This window comes from Salvia splendens, chromosome 19 (assembly GCF_004379255.2).
Source record: "Salvia splendens isolate huo1 chromosome 19, SspV2, whole genome shotgun sequence".
Taxonomy (NCBI): Eukaryota; Viridiplantae; Streptophyta; class Magnoliopsida; order Lamiales; family Lamiaceae; genus Salvia; species Salvia splendens.
This window is the reverse complement of record NC_056050.1, coordinates 12542378-12562747: the sequence shown is the minus strand read 5'-3', so window position 1 is coordinate 12562747 and position 20370 is coordinate 12542378. Positions and strand designations below refer to the sequence as shown.

Below are 20370 nucleotides of genomic sequence, written 5' to 3'. Positions count from 1 at the left end.
GGGGTCAGGCTCCAGTACTTGGGGGAGGGGGATTTCGGTATTTTGTTACTTTTATTGATGATTGCACTCACATGACTTGGGTGTATTTTCTAAAAAATAAATCTGATATCTTTGAAAGGTTTACATTTTTTTATAAATTGATCCTTACTCAGTTCAATACAAAAATTAAAACCCTTAGGTCTGATAATGGGGGGAATTTGTTAACACAAAAATGAGAGACTTTTGTGCCCAAACTGGTTTAGTACACCAAACTTCTTGTGCTTACACACTCGAGCAAAATGGGTTAGTTGAACGTAAGAACCGTATTATTATAGAAATGACTAGGGCCCTCCTTTTTGACTCAAAAGTCCCAAAATCCTTCTGGCCAAAAGCCGTTGCCACATCTGTCTACCTTATTAATCGTTTGCCGACAAAAATACTTGACAAAAGAAACCCTCTCCAAGTCCTGTCCACACTAACCAATATTCCTCCTGCATTATCTCTAGATCCGGTTGCTCTGTCTATGTCCATATCCCAAAACATGAGCGTACCCTGTGCCGTCAAATGTGTCTTTGTTGGGTATGGGTCTAATAAAAAAGGCTATAGATGCTATAATCCCAAAACCAGACAGATCCCACAACCATGAATTGCACCTTCCTAGAAACAGAATTCTTCTACAATACCCAACTTACCAGCCAGGGGGAGAGTGAAATGGACTTCAATGCTAGTGACATGTTACGTTGGGAACCTGTGACCATTAATCATAATCCTACTGGAGATCGACCCGAGTCAGATACATCTGTCGCCGAGCAAGTTTTACCTACTGTACAACCCGAGGAGCCCATTGCTCACCCAACGTCACCTCCCGCTCTGGTATCCAAGGTAAATAATGTCGTTGAGAATTCCCTTACTACTGACAATATGCATGATGAGATTATAGATGGGGATACCGGACATTACATCCTACCTCCAAGGAGCACGAGAGGAATTCCGCCAAAATGGTATTCTCCAGAGAAGATAGACAGACGGTCACGATACGTGATTGGAAATGTGGCCAAGGCAAACATGACAAAGATGGCAAGGGCGTTTGAAGCTGCTTTATATGAAGAAGAGGAAATCCCACAGACATGGATGGAGGCTATCAAAGTCAAACATTGGAGAGAAGCAATGTTGTTGGAGTTAAAAGCATTGGCAAGGAATCACACTTGGGTGAAGTGTCTTCTTCCTGAAGGGAAGAAACCTGTAGGTTGCAGATGAGTATTTACGATAAAGAGAAGACCAGATGGATCCATTGAAAGATACAAAGCCTGCTTAGTGGCAAAAGGATACACTCAGACATACGGTGTAGACTACTCAGAGACATTCTCCCCTGTGGCTAAAATGAACATTGTACGAGTACTACTATCTATTGCAGCCAATAAGGACTGGCCATTGCATCAGTTCGATATAACAAATGCCTTCCTATACGCTGAGCTGAAGAAGGAAGTCTATATGGTGGCTCCTCCTGGTTTTGAAGATGAGTTTGCAGGTGGAGAAGTCTGCTTATTAAAAAGGACTTTGTATGGGTTGAAACAGTCTCCAAGAGCTTGGTTTGGGAGATTCTTTACCAACAGAGTCATGCTGATCATACGCTGTTCTTGAAGAAGAAATGAGACAAGATCACGTGTTTAATAATCTATGTTGAAGACATGATCATCACAGGAGACGACACAGAAGAGATAGAGCAGTTGAAAAAGAATCTTGCCAAGGAATTTGAGATGAAAGATTTAGGGGAACTCAAATACTTCCTAGGATTTGAAGTCTTAAGATCAAGGGAAGGAATCTTCATCAGTCAAAAGAAGTACATTATTGATCTATTAGTAGAAATAGAGATGATGGAGTGCAAACCGGCAGAGACACCAATTGTTGTGAATCATGGACTTCAGATTGTAGAAGGAGCAAAACTAGCCGATAAAGAAAGGTATCAGAGACTAGTAGGTAAGTTGATTTACCTATCTCACACCAGACCCGACATAGCTTATGCAGTTAGTGTGGTTAGTCAGTTTATGCATCGCCCGCAAAATGATCACCTTGAAGCGGCATTGAGAATAGTCAGATATTTGAAGAAGACTTTTGATCATGGAATAATGTTCAAGAAAAATGGACACTTTGAAGTTCATGGATACACAGACGCTGACTGGGCTTGGAACCCGATGGATAGAAGATCAACCTCAGGGTACTTTACCTTTGTAGGGGGAAATCTTGTCACTTGGAAAAGTAAAAAACAAAAGGTTGTGGCATTATCAAGTGCTGAAGCTGAGAACGGTTTAACGGAAGTATTGTGGCTTAGAGGGTTGATGAGTGAATTAGGACTTGTGTCACAATACACTTGTCAATTATTCTGTGATAACAAGGCTGCAATCAGTATTGCAGAGAACCCAATCCAACATAATCGAACAAAGCACGTTGAAGTGGACAGACATTTCATCAAAGAAAATATTGAATCTGGTATTGTTGAATTTCCTTTTGTTCGCTCTGAAGATCAGTTAGCTGATATTCTGATAAAAGCAGTGGGAGTAAAGAATTTCTCAGAAGTGCTTGGCAAGTTAAGTATCAGAAATCCCGTGACTTAACTTGAGGGGGACTGTTAGCAGGATATATGCAAATCAAGATTAAATCAAGGAAGAACATAGGCAATCAAATCAAGAATTACATTCCTTATTTGTAGGACCTAATTAGTGTGTAAATATTTTCCTAGAATAGCTACACGTCTTGTACTCTCTATTTAAGAGAGATTACTACATTATTTATAAATCAATAAAGAGATATATTCTCCCCAATACGGTTTGACACAAACGATAGGCAGTACTGCCAATCCGCGCTCCCACCCGAAAAGGCCTAGAAAATCGAGTGGCCAGCTTCCTATTCGGCGCTGAGAACAGAGTGGTCTGCCTGTGAGGGCGGAACTTAAGAAACACCATGTCGCCCATGGCGAACTCCACATCTCTTTGGTGCTTGTTGGCGGAGGCGACCATCCGCTGTTGGGCACGTTCCAAATGAGACCTCAATTGGACCAACATCTCGTCTCTGGTGCGAAGGCTGTCCAGAACTTCTTGTGAGCGGACTTAACCTGGTAGAAAGTCATGAATTGTGGGAGGAGGGTGACCATACACTACCCCGAAAGGGGACATGCCGGAGGAGGAATGGGTGTTGGTGTTGTAACAGTATTCAGCCCATGCCAACCACTTATTCCATTGTTTTGGCTGGTCGGAAGAGAAACACCGCAAGTAAGTTTGAAGGGATCGATTCAGCACCTTCGTTTGCCCATCCGTCTCCGGATGGTAAGCTGAGCTCATTTTGAGTTTAGTGTCTGTTGCACGAAATAGTTCGCGCCAAAACGAGCTGAGAAAAATAGGATCACGGTCAGAGACTATGGACCGGGGCATCCTATGTAGGCGAACCACCTCCTTAGTAAACACATCGGCCACTTGTTTGGTGGAGAATGGGTGGCGAAGGGCCATAAAGTGGGCATACTTAGATAAACGATCGACCACCACAAACACACAGTCCATGGCTCTAGCCTTCGGCAGGCCCGATAAGAAATCCATACTCACATCCTCCCATACGCGCTCTGGAATGGGTAAGGGCATCAAGAGACCTGCTGGGGCCTGGGTCTCGGTTTTGCTCCGCTGACAGGTTGCGCAAGCCGCAACGAAATTTGTCACATGCTTGATCATGCCAGTAGACGTTTGAAGCAAGGCGCCTATAGGTCCGGTAGGCTCCTGCGTGACCCCCACTTGGGGTGACGTGAAACTCTGCCAGCAGCTTTGGGATCCAAGAAGAGTTGGAAGGGACCACGAATCAGCCCTTGTAGAAAAAGATGCCGTGAACAAGCTCATAATGTGGTGCTGCAAGTCGGCCGGCCTCCAACTCCGATTTGATCCTCTGGAGCGGTTCGTCTGCTGCCAATGAGGACTGCGCGGCAGACTAGTCTGCCCAAACTGGTCGAGAGAGAGCCGCCAACTCCATCTGCTCGGTGTCCCGGCGTGAGAGGGCATCAGCAGCCCGGTTGAGCCGTCCTTCCTTGTACACAATTGAGAAATCATACCCCAATAATTTGGCTGCCTAGTTCTGTTGTGCTGGAGTAGACAAGGGGTGCGCCAATAATTGCCGCAGGCTTCGTTGGTCTGTGTAGACGACAAAACGTCGGCCTAAGAGATAGGGTCGCCAATGCTGGATAGCGAGTACCAATGCCATAAGTTCCTTTTCGTAGGCTGATTTAGCGAGCCAACGAGATGACAACGTCTTGCTGAAATATGCGACGGGCTGGCGGTCTTGCATTAGGACTGCGCCGAGGCCACGACCGGAAGCATCGCACTCGACGACAAATTCCTTAGAGAAATCTGGGGTGCGGAGAATGGGGGTTGTCGTGAGAGCCCGTTTCAAGTCATGAAATGCTTGGTCAGCCTCAGCTGGCCAACTCCAAGAGCATCGAGGTGGGGCCGGTTCTGCTTTCTTCAATAAGGCAGTGAGAGGAGCTGCAATTTTTCCATAATCTTTGATAAATCGGTGGTAGTACTGGGTGAGACCCAGGAATCCACGAATCCCCTTGAGGGTGGAGGGGGTCGGCCAGCGCATAACATCGGAGACTTTTGAGGGATCCATTCTAACCCCAGCGAAGGAGACAATATGGCCGAGGTACTCCACCTCCGTTCGGCCTAACACACACTTCTTTGGGTTGACCACCAACGAATGGGTTTAGAGATTCTTGAAAACCTGTTCAAGATGTCGAAGATGTGCTTCCCATGATCTGCTGTATATTAAGATATCTTCAAAAAAGACCAGGACGTGTCGCCGCAAAAAGGGGCGAAAAATGTCGTTCATGAGTCCCTGGAATGTGGCAGGGCATTGGTGAGGCCAAATGGCATAACCAAGAACTCATAGTGTCCCGAGTGTGTGTGAAACGCAGTTTTTGGGGACATCGAGCTTACTAAACCACCGTGCGCCGTGTAACTCATCAAGCAATTCTTGGATAATCGGAATCGGGTACTTATCTGGCACGGTCCGCTTATTTAATTCGCGATAGTCAACACAAAACCTCCACGATCCATCTTTCTTTCGAACGAGGAGAACAGGGCTCGAGTAAGGACTTGTGCTAGGCTGAATAACACCCGACGCCAGCATTTCAACCACCAATTTCTCTATTTCATCTTTTTAAAGGTGGTTGTACCTGTAAGGCTTGACTGACACGGGTGATCATCACCAGGCTGTAGGGTGATGCGATGAGCAGCTTTCCGAGCCGGAGGGAGTGACATAGGAGCGTTGACGACAACCGGAAAATGTTCAGTCAACATACGCAGCTGCTGTTGTTCTTTCTCTGATAAGGCATCACTGAGCCCAAACTGGTCGGACGAAAAGGCACTGACCATCGAGCGCAGAACCCAGCAAGAATCGCCCACGTCGAGGGCCTGGATGTCGCGGGCCGAGCACGCCCACCGAGTCAGGCAGGGGTCGCCCCGAAGTGCCACCAGTCGACCCTGGACTGAGAACTTCATAGATAGATCATTCCAGTTTGCTGTGACATCCCCCAGAGAAGCCAACCATGATACACCGAGGATGACATCGATGTTTCGTAGAGGAAACACGTAGCACGAAACAGTAAACACCTCAGATTCCAATGTTAGAGCGACATTGTGGCATATTCCGGTCGCCCGGACCTTAGATCCATCTCCCAATGTGACAGAGTAAGGAATTGTTAGAGTCACCCGTAAAGCCAACAAAGTTGCGAGTTGGTCAGAAATAAAGCAGTGGCTAGCACTACTCTCTACCATAATCAGCACCTTATAGCAACCAATATGTCCACATAGCTTCATGGTTTGAGATGAATCCAATCCGTTTGAGGACATTTCTGATAGCTGCAACTCTCCCGAAACATCTTCCTCTTCTGTCTCTCTGACCAGCCCTTCGGATGGGTCGACCTCCTCCTCGTCAAACACCAACACGTTGAGTGTCTTAGGGGGACAACGATGAGTAAGGCCGAACTTCAGGCCACATCGAAAGCACGTGCCTGCTGCAAGATGCCTCTGGTATTCCTCCGTTGTCATGTTTCGAAACCGGCGTGATGGGTTCCGGTTGGGTCCCACAACCGATTGAGAAGAAAAAGATTGGGAGTAACCTTTGGAGATCGGCCGGCCAGGGGCAGATACCGAACTGACAGCCTGGTTGGAGTTTAGTGAGAGACCGGAGTCCAGCGGTTGGGACCCAGGAGTCTGGTCAATGTCAAGAGCAAACTGGACCACATCTGAATAGTTAGTGATTTTGGTTGCCTTCATTTGCAACCGAACTTCAGGACGAAGACCAGCCAAGAAGAAACCCAAATATTGGTGGTAGGCCAAATCTGGTACCAAGGCGAGTCGCGATTCAAAAACCGCTACATAGTCAGCAAGGGTTCTGGTATGGCGGACAGCAGTGAAGGCCTCATATTCATCCAGAGCACCATTGTTTCCGAAGCGTTTCATTAGTTCTTGCACAAAATGATCCCAAGAGAGAGTAGGGGTTCGTTTGATCAAGAGTTGATACCAAGGTAGGGCTCGTCCTGCTAACGCGACCATCGCCACCTTTACCCGATTGGCAGCTGGAGTATTCGAAACCAAGAAATATTGCTCGGCCCTGGCTAGCCATCCAACAGCCTCGGAACCGTCGAAAAGAGGCATAGTCAGTGATGCAGCGCTGGTCTTGTCCGTGGAATTGGAATCCAAGTTGTCAGAAGATTCCTCATCATTTGACCCCGTTTTGCCACTGGATTTCCGCATCTCAGCGATAAGCAGCCACTGCAGAGATCCGTTCGTCCGTTTTTTGGGATCGGGCGTTCAACATGCCCCCTGACGCTTGCAGCGAATCAACACCTTTCTCCAATTCGCCTGTCGCCTTCTCTAAGCCGTCCAACCGGGAGTCCGTACTACGAGTACCAATCACCACGTTCACCGCACCAATGTGTTAGAGTTAAGGCCACCGAAATATACGAGCACGAGGAGTGCTCAAGATTATCAGTTTGGGGGATTCACTATATGCTGAAAACATAGAGGAACCAATGAATATGGGAAAGGAGAACTCGGCTTTATAGATTTAATGACTGGAATTGAAATGAATTTGAAAGAACAATCCTTACCAAGGAGGCATGCGAATAATTCGCCCAAAATACTGATTTCCCAAAGATGATTTCTCCTCTCTCGGTTCCTCAATATATATAGTCTTACAATAACAACTAAAGCTAAAGAGATGCAACAATAAATCAGGAAATAACAACTAACTACTGCCGAGATTTTCTAGCTTTGACTCCTTCTGTTACTCAGCCGTTTGGTTGGGCCAAACTACCTCCCTGCTTCCGCGCTTGTACACTGTCCAGCGCGTATCAAAACATGTTCCTTAAAAATTTGAAAAGTATCTGTAACATTAAAATAAGTTGGTTTGCACGTGTGGACAACGAAGTAAGGTCGAAAACTTGAAATAGAAGCAAATTGTCACTGTACATGTTTAGCAAACCGACAAACCAACTAGCGTCGTCATTTACTTTCCATTCTAAAATATTACTCTATCCTTATATAATAGTAAAGTCATTTTTTATTTTGGGCGTTTCATTATAGAGTTATTTCCTTTTTTCAATAAAAAGTACTCCCTCCGTCCTACTAAAGATAATTCATTTTCCTTTTTTAATTTGTCTTAATCAAGATGACTCATTACTTTAAATGGAAACACTTTTATCTCTACTCTATTCTTTCTCTTACTTTACTCTTTTTCACTTAACACACAAAATAAAATTGCATAAAATCCCGTATCGCCCAAGGAGGGGGTCATCTTCCTTGGGACGAAGGGAGTAACGCATTTTAACACTCATACTTTTCCCTCTCACTTTATTATTTCTACTTTTTTCCTCTCCTGCTTTATTATCTTTTTATTTAATATAATTAAATACATTTTTCTTAATCTTCGTACCGAAAAGAAAAATGCTTCCACTACTATGGAACAAAGGGAGTAGTATAGTACTTCCTCAGTCCCATGGAAGATTCACTTTCCTTTTTAGTTTATCTCATTCAAGATGACTAATTACTAAAAATAGAAATTAATTTACCTCTATTGTATTCCTCTTCTCTTACTTTATTTCCTCACTCTAATCAATCTAACCCACAAAATAAAATTACATTAAATCCTGTGCCGCAAAGGAAGGGATCATTTCTTTAGAATTTACTCCCTCCGTCCTCAAAATATAGACCAGTTTTTCCATTTTGGACCGTCCCCAAAAATTAGACAAAGTCTAAATAAGAAAAATTTTGAACTACTAATAACGTGAATCCCACAATATCCACTTATGTTACTTCCATTACATTTTCCTTTTCTTTCTACCTTACTTTTTCCTATCTCTTCTTTACTTTACTAATTGCACATTAAAACTCGTGCTACATATAACTCTCTCAATTTTTGGGGGATGGATGGAGTATTAATTTACAAAGTGTTTTGTTTTGATAGAATTCGTTAGCATTCGTTCCTTCCTCTCTCCTCAGCCAAATCCTCCTTAGTAAACCCATCCCTTATGGAGTAATATATACCCCCTCCGTTCGCGAATAAGAGTCTCATTTTCTTTAGGCACGGGTTTTAAGAAATGTTAAGAAAAGTGAATGGAAAAAATTAGTGAAATTTGAGTCTCACTTGTATATATTAGTTTTAAATGATATGTGAGTGGAATGAGTTGGTGGAATTTGAGGTCTTTTTACCATTTATGGTAATTATGAACTGGGAGGATCAAAAAGAAAAACGAGACTCCTATTCACGCACGGACCAAAATGGAAAAACGAACTCCTATTCGCGGAAAGAGTGAGTACATATTTTTTCAGTACTTATTATCCACTCAACAAATTCAAACATAGATAGAAACAAACAACAAACCCCACTCTCAAATCTGAAACAAACTGACATCATTCGCCAACACCTCCTCGACGATTATGCTTTAGTTGAAAACTACTCCCAAATCTCAACGAGGGAGAAGGTGAAGCCGGCTCTCAACGTAGTGGATTCGGGCGAGCACAGACACTTGAGAGGCTTGAGGTACGCGACCCTACTCGGAAGCGATGAGGAGAGACAGGTGAAGAATTGTGAAGATTATTGAGAAAGAGGATATTCGAGGTGCCGCCGTTGTCGACGGTTATTCTTGTATGAAAAGTCTAGTGGAATTATGCTTTTTTTAATTATTTCTATATAGTATTATTGATCTTTGTTAGAGATGAGATTACACGACATTTCAATATGAATCTTCCTTTTTGTCGATCACTCAAATTGCGAACCTACAATAGTGGAAATTAATTAAATATGCCCATCATGAACTAACAAGTTTATTAATGGGGAATCAAACCAGCCACTACACCGAGTACCTACAATTTTGAAGCCAAATATTGCGATATTATTAAAAATATATGGAGCTTATGTTTTGTCATCATTATCCCTTTTGGTAGACTTTATTTTATATTATAATCAGTACTAGACATGTAGACATGATGTTTTATCTAAAATCATATACTCCTTCATCCCATAAAAATATATGATATGCACTTTCCATTTTCATCTGTCCCACAAAAATATATACATTACATTTTTAAAAAGTTATCCTAATAATATGAGTCTCACTATCCACTAGTACTACTTTAACTACCCTTCTTCTCCTCTCTCCCACTTTACCAATTTTGTCTTAATTCTCGTACCATATCAATTGCCCGTATTTTTATGGGACGGAAGGAGTAGAAAATATTAGAGTAAAAGGCTAAATTTGATCCTAAACATATAGCCAAAATACGAAGTTGGTCCAAAATGTTCAATTTTTGAAAATCGGCTTCATAACAAATAAAATCTTTGTCGATCCAGTCATTTTCTGAGAGTTCCACCAATTTCTGACGGTCAACTGTGAATTAGCTATTTTTTTGCCCAGATTAGGCTTAATCTGGGATTATTAGTCACCTAATTGTTTTGCTACATAAATACATTTTCTGATTTTAATTTGTACGAAAAAATCAGCCTAACATAATTATGAATGGTAAAATGTTCAGGACCAACTCGATGTTGATTATGAATATGAAGGGCTAGTTTGACGTTTATTTTTTTGTATGTTTTCTTCTTCATCTTCGAAAAGTCCCATAATGCTATGCAGTAAATTCAAAATCCAAATTTCAAATTCAAAATTTAGATTCAAAATATACATATGCATTTCAACATACATAAGAGTTTTTTTAGATTCAGGGGCCAGATTCAAAATTCAAACAAGTGTTACAACAACAACAAAGCATAGACAATACGACACAATATTCACTAATTTCTCAAGATTTTGCTTAATTTCTGATAAATTCAAGGCTAAACAATCAAAATCGAAACCAACCACTGAGGTTGACGAAACGACGGCTTCGTCTTCGTCGATGGACTCGCACCACTTGAAGAAACAACACATACAAAGTAAAGCTTCCTCATTGTCGGTTTTGCTTGGTTGGAAGTGATATTAATGAGTTAGTAGAAAGTGAGGTCCCTTTATATAAATTAGGGGTGAAAATTTTTGATCTGACACGATAATCAAATACGTTGGGTAGGATTTGACCTTATTGGGTTTGGTAAATAACGGGTTAACCCGATAACTACCCAATTTGGACGATTTGACAGTCTTAGTTCGCACAATATCTATCATACTTTCAGTCAATATTGTATGAAAGTTCGCACAATATCGATCATACTTGTCCAGAGCCTTTGTCCTAGCGGCAAGGAGCTTAGACATTATTGCATGAGGTGCCGAGTTCGAGCCCTCTTGACATCAGTTGTAATTTCCTCCTATCTATAGTATAGGAGTTTATTTATAATTTCCTCCCTTATATAGGAGTTAATTTTTAAAAAAAATATCGATCATACTTCCGACTAGTGAAGACACCAACAAACTAGGTTCGAGCTTAATACGAGGGATGTCTAGTGCATTCACACACGACATCTAAATAAAAGAGTGTGAAGCACCTGTATCAAAACAACATACTTATATGTAGTTGCGAGAGCGTGTCCATACCTACACATGCACAAACCGAACCGGCCCGGCGGTTAACCGCCGGTTCGGGCCCGCCGGTTCATGAACCGGAACCGGAACCGGAACCGGCGGTTTGAACCGTCCGGAGGGTTGCCGGTTAACACGGGCCGGTTCAGGGTCGGCGAATTGTGAACCGTGAACCGGCGGTTCAAAACCGGCGGTTCGGCGGTTTGAACCGCCGGTTCGGCCGAATTTAAAAAAAAAAAAAATTTATAAAAATTGATTTTTATATTTAAAATCAATTTTTACAAACAAATGAATACAAGAAATTCATAATAGCCCATATATATTTGACGGGCTTGCGAATTTATGAAACCATTCTTGGTTGTTTCTCTTTTATAGAAACATCCTTGAATGTTTTATGTTCCACTTTCGATGTGGGACAAAATCATTCTAGGTTATTTCTCTTTTATAGAGACATCCTTGAATGTTTTATGATCCACTTTCGATGTGGGACAAACTCATTCTTGGTTGTTTCTCTTTTATAGAGACATCCTTGAATGTTTTATGTTCCACTTTCGATATGGGACAAACTCATTCTTGGTTGTTTCTATTTTATAGAGACATCCTTGAATGTTTTATGTTCCACTTTCGATGTGGGACAAACTCATTCTTGGTTGTTTCTATTTTATAGAGACATCCTTGAATGTTTTATGTTCCACTTTCGATATGGGACAAACTCATTCTTGGTTGTTTCTATTTTATAGAGACATCCTTGAATGTTTTATGTTCCACTTTCGATGTGGGACAAAATATGTTGAAGTACTTTCTTTTATAACTACATGTTTAGAGCATTCATTCATCTTTTTCCAATGTGGGATACAAAACTTTCTTTTGTCTTCTATTTTTCTTCATGTTTTGTATGATATATATAAATAAAATTATTATTCAAATATATTCTTGATTGATAAAAATAATGAATTATTGAGAAATATGATTTGTATATAGAAAATATTTATTTGTATAATAATTATGGTTAGGTTTATACAATTTGTATAAGAATTATTTTTTTAATGTGTATAATATTATTTATTAGTTAACATATACATAAATTTATAAACATAAGCAAATCATTAATTATAAATAACTAATGAATAATAGTTTATGTAATAATATTTGTTATTATTACATAAACTATTATGTCCAATATTAAGTATTGATATTTTATAAATATATACATAAATAACTAATGAAATAGAATAATTTGCTTTGATCATAAATACATAAATTTATTATAGAATAATATTGGACATAATAGTTTATAAATACATAAATAATATTGGACATAAACTATTATATCCAGTATTAGTATCAATACTTAATAGGACATAATAGTTTATGTAATAATAACAAATATTATTACATAAACTATTATTCATTAGTTATTTATCATTAATGATTTGCTTATGTTTATAAATTTATGTATATGTTAACTAATAAATAATATTATACACATTAAAAGAATAATTCTTATGCAAATTGTATAAACCTAACAATAATTATTATACAAATAAATATTTTCTATATACAAATCATATTTCTCAATAATTCTTTATTTTTATCAATCAAGAATATATTTGAATAATAATTGTGTTTATATATATCATACAAAACATGAAGAAAAGTAGAAGACAAAAGAAAGTTTTGTATCCCACATTGGAAAAAGATGAATGAATGCTCTAAACATGTAGTTATAAAAGAAAGTACTTCAACATATTTTGTCCCACATCGAAAGTGGAACATAAAACATTCAAGGATGTCTCTATAACATAGAAACAACCAAGAATGAGTTTGTCCCACATCGAAAGTGGAACATAAAACATTCAAGGATGTCTATATAAAATAGAAACAACCAAGAATGAGTTTGTCCCACATCGAAAGTGGAACATAAAACATTCAAGGATGTCTCTATAAAAGAGAAACAACCAAGAATGAGTTTGTCCCACATCGAAAGTGGAACATAAAACATTCAAGGATGTCTCTATAAAAGAGAAACAACCAAGAATGGTTTCTCAAATTCGCAAGCCCATCAAATATATATGGGCTATTACGAATTTCTTGTATTCATTTGTAAAAATTGATTTTAAATATAAAAATCAATTTTTATAAATAATTTTTTTTTTAATTTCGGTTGAACCGCCGGTTCATGAACCGGAACCGGTGGTTCAGGCAAAAAACCGGCGGTTTTGAACCGCCTGGTGAACCGGCGGTTTTTTGAACCGGAACCGGAACCGCCGGGAGGTGGGCGGGCCGGTTCAGGTTCAAGCATTTCCTGAACCGTGAACCGCCGGTTCATGAACCGGAACCGGCGGTTCGTGACCCTTGTGCATACCTATCCATACCTACCAGATTATCCTTGTCCTTATTGCGATGCGGCTCTTGTCCTTGTTTTCCTTTAAGAGATTAGGCTTTTGCATTCTAAGAAAATAGTAATTTCACAAGTTGACTACGAAACATAGAAAATGTTTTTGTATTTTTCTTAACTACTCCCTCCGTCCCATAAAAATATGAACAATTTTGGACCGACACAAGAATTAATGCATAATTGGTAAGTAACAGAGAGATAGAAAGAAAAGGTAATGATAGTATTGTTAGTGAAGAATGGAGCCCACCTTATTGGAGATAATGAAGTTACCAAAAGTAGAAGGAGATATTTTTATGGAACAACCCAAAATAGAAAATGATGTTATTTTTATGGGAGTGAGTGAGTGCATAACAATTTAAAACAACTAAACTAGACTTGAAGATATTTTTGAGATTTTCGGATAACACTTAGCAATTCGAGACATCTTAAACACTTGCAACAATAGGATAAAAAAGTAAACTTAAAGAAAGTTAGAAAAAACAATAAACTTAAATAAGAAAGCGAGAAAGTGAGTAAAATGAAAAAACAAAATAGAGATCTGGAAAGCGAAACAAACAAGAATGAAATAAAGATAAGTTTGAAGACCAAGAACAACACATCAATGGGATTATGCGGATTGTGAGACTCAGAACATATGGTGCTCCTAGAGAGTGAAGATTCTTCGTAGCATGCTCGCCTTAGTCGGACTGATCAGACCGACTAAGGAACTCGGCTGGTGCATGCGACTTGTTCTAGAACATACTCTCTATGAGGGAAGGGTGATGATCTACTGCAACCTGTAGCAATGTTCTTTTGTTTGCCACATCAACATCCCATTGCTACAATCCCTCGACCTACATACTGAACTGGCACATTGGCCATTGCCACATCTTTCGTAGTTTGCATGTTAGCCAAACAAGTGTAGCCCAGGTGGTGACCAAGAGTTTTTCAAACTATACACTTGGTTTCATCAACATACATTATCTATAGCTGGAAAATAATTTACTCACTTTTACTTTTTAGTTTGTCCCATTCAAAATGCGCACTTTCCATATTTAAAAAAAATTCAATCACCTTTTTTACTCTACTTTATTGAATGGAACGGATGAAGTACGTTATAGTAGACCACAACACCCGTTCTATTTTTTACCACAAAATTAGACCAACACAAATCACATAATACAGAATTCTATTCCAAATGAGTCAGACTTGACCACATGTTTGCAAACATTAGGACACTGCTACCTGTGGGACTGAACTACTTGGAAGTAAAAACAATATAACAAACGGAAGCTATTAAGAGTAACCCAGTCCTTCATAATTTGTACAGCCACTTGAGCAAATCAAATATATTTGAAAGAATAGAGAACTAATATTAAAGTGTAACACTTAAGGCTGCACAAACGTCAGACTTCCCACCAAGTATTAACAGCAGTCCCACTAAGACGAGCAGCATCCGCTCTTCTGGGCAACAGGTTGTCCACGAATCTGCACAGTTGGCGGCCTAGCACTGTTTGATGCAGGCTGACTTGCCATCCTGCGTTTATCAATGAAATAATATGCTTCAACAACAGATTTGGTGTGGAGACATGTCACTCACGCACAAGGCAACTATGATCGATTTGAACAACGAATAATATACTCGCATGTAATATGCTGAAATCACAAAAGCGTACTGACTGATAACAAATGAACTTTGAAGAACAAGACAAAATAAAGCAAACCTATTCTTGATGTCAGCAGACATAGCCATGAAAGCCTGCTCGACGTTTGTTGCATTTTTGGCACTAGTCTCCATAAAGGGAACACCAATTTCATCAGCGAACGCCTTCACCAAAAAAACAATTTATTTCAGCAAAGACTTATCAGTCTAAAGCAAACGCACACAAGCAAACATAGAAAATACTTACCTTTGCTGTTTCATAAGGCACAGTCCTGTTATCAGCAAGATCGCACTTGTTTCCAACAAGGAGCTTGTTCACATTCTCACTTGCGTATCGGTCAATCTCATTCAACCATTGTTTCACATTGTTGAAGCTTTCTTGGTCAGTTACATCATATACTATCTGCGAAAATTCCAAGTCCGGAATGTATTAGAAACTAGAAACACAAAGCTTTACATTTGGAGTAAATCAAGAAGAACGAGACTAACTATAATTCCATGTGCACCACGGTAATAGCTACTAGTTATAGTTCTGAAACGTTCCTGTCCAGCAGTATCCCACTGCAAAATAATGAAAATAGGCTTATTTTTAAAATACACTGGTATTGGGAGGAAGTATCACAACGATCAAATGCAATAACATAATAGGCTTATTTTGCAGTGATCTGCAAATCACATCAGGATATCAAGTTTCTCATTACAGAACAGAAATTTACAGCATTTGCACACATTGAAAGCTACGTCACTCATACTTGACACATTCAAAGATTATCTGTACATCTCCACTGCAGTACTAGAAGCAATGTTATGGATGGCGTATGGCGGCTTACGGCGGTGAGCCCAAAAACCGCCACAGGGATATGGCCTATCAGTATGGCGGGATAAGGCGGTCGATAAATAAATTAATAAAATATTAGTAATATATGTATATATAAATTCAAAAAATTAGAAAATAATAAAAAATTGTAATATATCAAGTTATCAACTATTAAAACAATAAATAAAGCATAAAGTCATAAGCAATTATATAATATGCCTACCATAATAAGTCTTAGTTCAACAATCAAAATATAAAGTCATCATCACAAATGCATAATACATATCAAATCTCAATTAAAACAATCCTCAATCATCACCATCCCCAACATAGTCATCCTCCACAAGATAGTTATCCTCATCCTCATCGATATCATCGTCCTCCAACGAAGTAGATCCTTCTTCTTCATCCCCAACTTCTTCATCTTCCAATTCTTCATCAACAAGCTCTCTTTCTTCAACCACTGTCGCCAATCTGCCTTTCCCTAATTGGCCTTTCCATTTTCTAGATGTGGTTGTGGTTCTTGAGGCTTTCCTAGAACTTGATGATGTAGAAGCTTCTTTTCTTTTCTTAGACCTAGTATATGTGATAGGCTCTTCAATCCCCGACGACTCGTAGACAGTATCCCAATCAAGTGAATCTCCATCAAAAACTCTATCACTGATACAATTTCGGTTACCTTCAAAATCTGGGCAGTGGGCTGCTCTAGACGGACCGGCGGCGGCGGTCGGCGGCGACGTGACTAGGGCCGTGGGACTGGGGGCGCAGCAGGTTGGGTTTGTTTGTGAGGGAAAGAGATACTATGAAAAAAACCCAAGATTTTGACTTAATTGGCATTTTATTTCATTATTTGGGCCGGGTTAAGGGTTAAAAATCATTTGGGCTGTGTTATTTGGTAATTGGGCTGAGGTTTGGGGCAGCCCAACCAAAAGTGACGCCATAACTGCCATGGCACCGCCATGGCGCCTCACTCATGGCGGCAAATGGCGGTCGCCATAAAAAAGTTTTGTGGCAGCTCGTGGCGATGGCGTTTTTTCCAAAACCCGCCACGCAATGGCGCCACGGCGGCGCCATGGCCGCTTTTTAATAACATTGACTAGAAGGTTTTACTAGTAAACCGAACAGCAACAGTAACAAAAGGAAACCAACAAAATCACTCCATCGGACTAAGAACAGCACTGCAAAAAAAAAGGAACATTGGTCCCAAATAATTGCATCCCATTGTCTTATTCATATCCTAAGGGATACATACAACAAGGTGAATAAAAGAAAGTTTGTGTTCCTCTAAAAGCTACATCTAATCAGATTGAACTACATGAGAACCAGCCCTCAAAACATAAGTTTGAGATACAATTATTGAGTTTTGAGCAAAGGACAAAATAATCCCTCAAACATATTGAGTTCCAAAATTATTTACAATGATGAATGACTATCTACATTCTACAAGTAAACACCCAAATTTTACTGTTCATAATAATATAGAATCGAAAGGGAACCATACACACTACAAAATGAATACAAGAAGCATGTTTGTGTTCTTCAAAAACGTTACATCTAATAAGATGATCTATATCAGACCTAGCAAGTAAAAGACCAAAACAAGCCTCCAAATATATGAAATATCAAACAATTTTACGATGATGAAATGACTATCAACAAGTAAACAGAATAACTCTGCCATTCATAATTACATAGAATGAAGAAGAAAAGCTTACTATCTGAAGCTTGATAGTCTTCCCATCTTGCTCCACTGTACGAATTTTCTGCAGTAAGTGAATATGTGATTAGAATTGTAAATAAACCTACTAAAATATACAGTGCAAAAGAATAACCCCTTACAAAATCAACACCGATTGTGCTGATGTAGCTATCAAGGTAAGAATCATCCTGTCCATAAAATCAAATACAGGTAAATCAGTAATGCTGTTTCAGATAAATAATTGATTTACATGAGAGAGGAATTCTTTTTGGAAAAAGAGTGAAGGCATGCAAACCAAAAAAAATAACAGACAATGACCAAACACTCGCTTAATATCATAATACCCTACAGGCCTACAAAGATAGATAAAGAGAGTATAATTTGTTTTCTACAAATAGTTGTAATCAAAGTGATTGCTAAATAGACATGTTGCCAACCAAAAAAGTGACCATCACGAACATTAGATATATAATAGCAGTTCCATTACACAAGCGGAAATTGATGGAATATTATTGACTACCATAAACCATCTATTAAAATATTAGCTGAAAACAAACTTAAATCATAATAATAAGGAAAGTAATGTTTCTCTTCAACACAAGCTTCCTTTTCGACACAGGGTAATTTGTAGGGGGAAACTCGTCATGCTGTTCAAATATGGGCGTGCGGAACTACTTTAGAAAGTATAGTGATATGACCACAAGAACACAGCATTAAGCAACACTTACAGCAAATCTGAGTAGAAGGCATGACTTGCCAACACCTGAGTCTCCAATCAAAAGAAGCTTGAACAAGTAGTCGCTGAAAGAAACAATGAAGGGGAAAAGTTAGATGATTTAGTATTCAGTGGCAAAAGTAAGTGACTACCAAATTTGAGCAATCTGCGAAATTTATCTTATATACGTCCTGCCCCAACAGGAGAAAACGACAGTTGTTATCCATCCCTCAATTGTAATATTAGAATCATGACTACTTTAAGCACAAAAAACCAAGGAATTGACAATTTGTAAGAATCGCCATTGATTTATAAACTAGAAAAAATTATACTCCCCAGGCATCCTATTATTAGCTTGAAGTCCAATCTACATTCAAGAGGCTTCAGGTCCTAACTCCTAAAGCAGACGCAACTCTTAAACCTCTCAATTTTGTAACCACATACAAAATTGAGAAAACAGTCCCCATAATGAAATAACCAAAATTCAAAACCATCGAAATCAGGTAATTTACAGACTGATTTATAATTGCCGAAATTCCGAAAGATCCCAACCAAAAACTTCAAATTACCATCACAACAGCAGTCCAGGTGCAAACTCAGCAAAAACTATGCACAGACACAGCAAGAGGATCCTCGATCCCAACAGAAAATCACAAAGAAATAATCAGCTAGAGAAGGAAGATCGAACAATAGATGCATCAAAATCCAATCTTACAAAAACAAAATTTCACGGATCTACAATCAGGACCTAAATATAAATAACCAAAAAGAATTCCCAATGAAAACGCTTGTGGATCTATCAAATCCAAGCCGAAACAAATCGGAATATAAGAGCAGCGAAGATTTTCGCAATCGTCACGCAATAATCGGTAAATAGAGAGATGTGAGAATTACTATTCGGGATTCATGATTGGTGGCGAGAGGTTGACGGAGAGTAGCCGGAAATAGTCCTTCTCGACGATCGCTAGCGAGAAGGATTGAACAGCGCCGAAGGAGTTGACCGGATTTGGGTTTTTTTCTTTTTTTGCTGTAGTATAAAGGAAGAGCGAAAAGGTTGTGGAAGAAATGAATAAGGATTAGGAGTCTGAATTGGATGAGAATTTATTTATTCAAACACCGACATCTCTATATTGTTTAAATCTCACACGGAATAGTAAAAGATAAATTTGCTTATACGTCTCCACCCACAATTTAAACGTCTTACTTTGGGATTGCGTCTGTCATACGGAATTGGAATTGGAATTGGAATTGGAATTGGAATTGAAATTGAAATTGAAATTGAAATTAGAATTGGAATTGAAATTGAAATTGAAATTGGAATTCTTTAGAGAGTCAAACTTTTGGACACATAGATTAAGAAATTTTGTTGAAAAATAAGAGATAGGAATAAAGTACTATGAAGGATAAAAAGAGAGAGTAAAGTAGATGATGAGATAATGTAGGAGTGATTGAATGTTTTGTTTTTATTCCAAAAAAAATAACTTAACTTAGTTGGGACAACCCAAAAACGAATACGACTCAACTTAGTTGGGACTGATGGAGTAATTGATATAAAATTGAATTTGAAGAATTTTCACACACACTGTATACACACTATAAACAAAATGCACACTCACACACACTTTACACAAAATACATATACTACTACACACAAATACACACTATACACACGCTATACACAAAATACATACGATACACACACTACATACAAAATACACATACTGCAGAGACACTATACATAAAATATACAACATTCCACACACTACACAAAATAAACACAATGCACACAATATACATGATAAGGCTAATTTCATGCATCGGTTATGGGGTTAAATTCAACAATTTACCGGGTCTAACACATCTTTTAAGCCAGGTGTGTGGAAGCAATCGCCAGGTCCAGGAAAGAAAGAAGATAATCACCTGGCGAAGGAAATTGGCGAAAAAGTTAGCAGAATGAAGAAAAATTGCCAGACGGAGGAGATCATTAGCTGGAGGGCAGAACGGAGAATTCAAGAGAAAGCTTCTAGAAGATTGTCTCCACATCTATAAAAGAGAGAGCATGCAACATAAATG

At 39.1% G+C, this 20370-nt stretch overlaps 1 protein-coding gene across 1 annotated transcript; it reads right to left on the bottom strand.

Annotated features, from left to right (window-relative positions):
- Positions 1-14573: 14573 nt before the first annotated feature.
- LOC121779953 (ras-related protein RABD2a-like) lies at positions 14574-19391 on the bottom strand. Its single transcript, XM_042177439.1, has 8 exons — positions 19192-19391; positions 18311-18383; positions 17723-17770; positions 17599-17646; positions 15556-15627; positions 15314-15469; positions 15128-15231; positions 14574-14940 (listed from the first exon to the last, which is right to left on the bottom strand). The coding sequence occupies exons 1-8, from the start codon at positions 19203-19205 to the stop codon at positions 14844-14846; spliced, it is 612 nt and encodes a 203-aa protein (XP_042033373.1). The 5' UTR covers positions 19206-19391; the 3' UTR covers positions 14574-14843.
- Between the last annotated feature and the right edge of the window lie 979 nt (positions 19392-20370).

Coding starts and splice junctions, on each gene's coding strand:
- LOC121779953 (XM_042177439.1), bottom strand. Junction 15,628..17,598: donor AGACTATCAAGCTTCAGATA/GTAAGCTTTTCT, acceptor ATTATTTTGCAG/TGGGATACTGCTGGACAGGA. Junction 14,941..15,127: donor TCTGCTGACATCAAGAATAG/GTTTGCTTTATT, acceptor TGATAAACGCAG/GATGGCAAGTCAGCCTGCAT.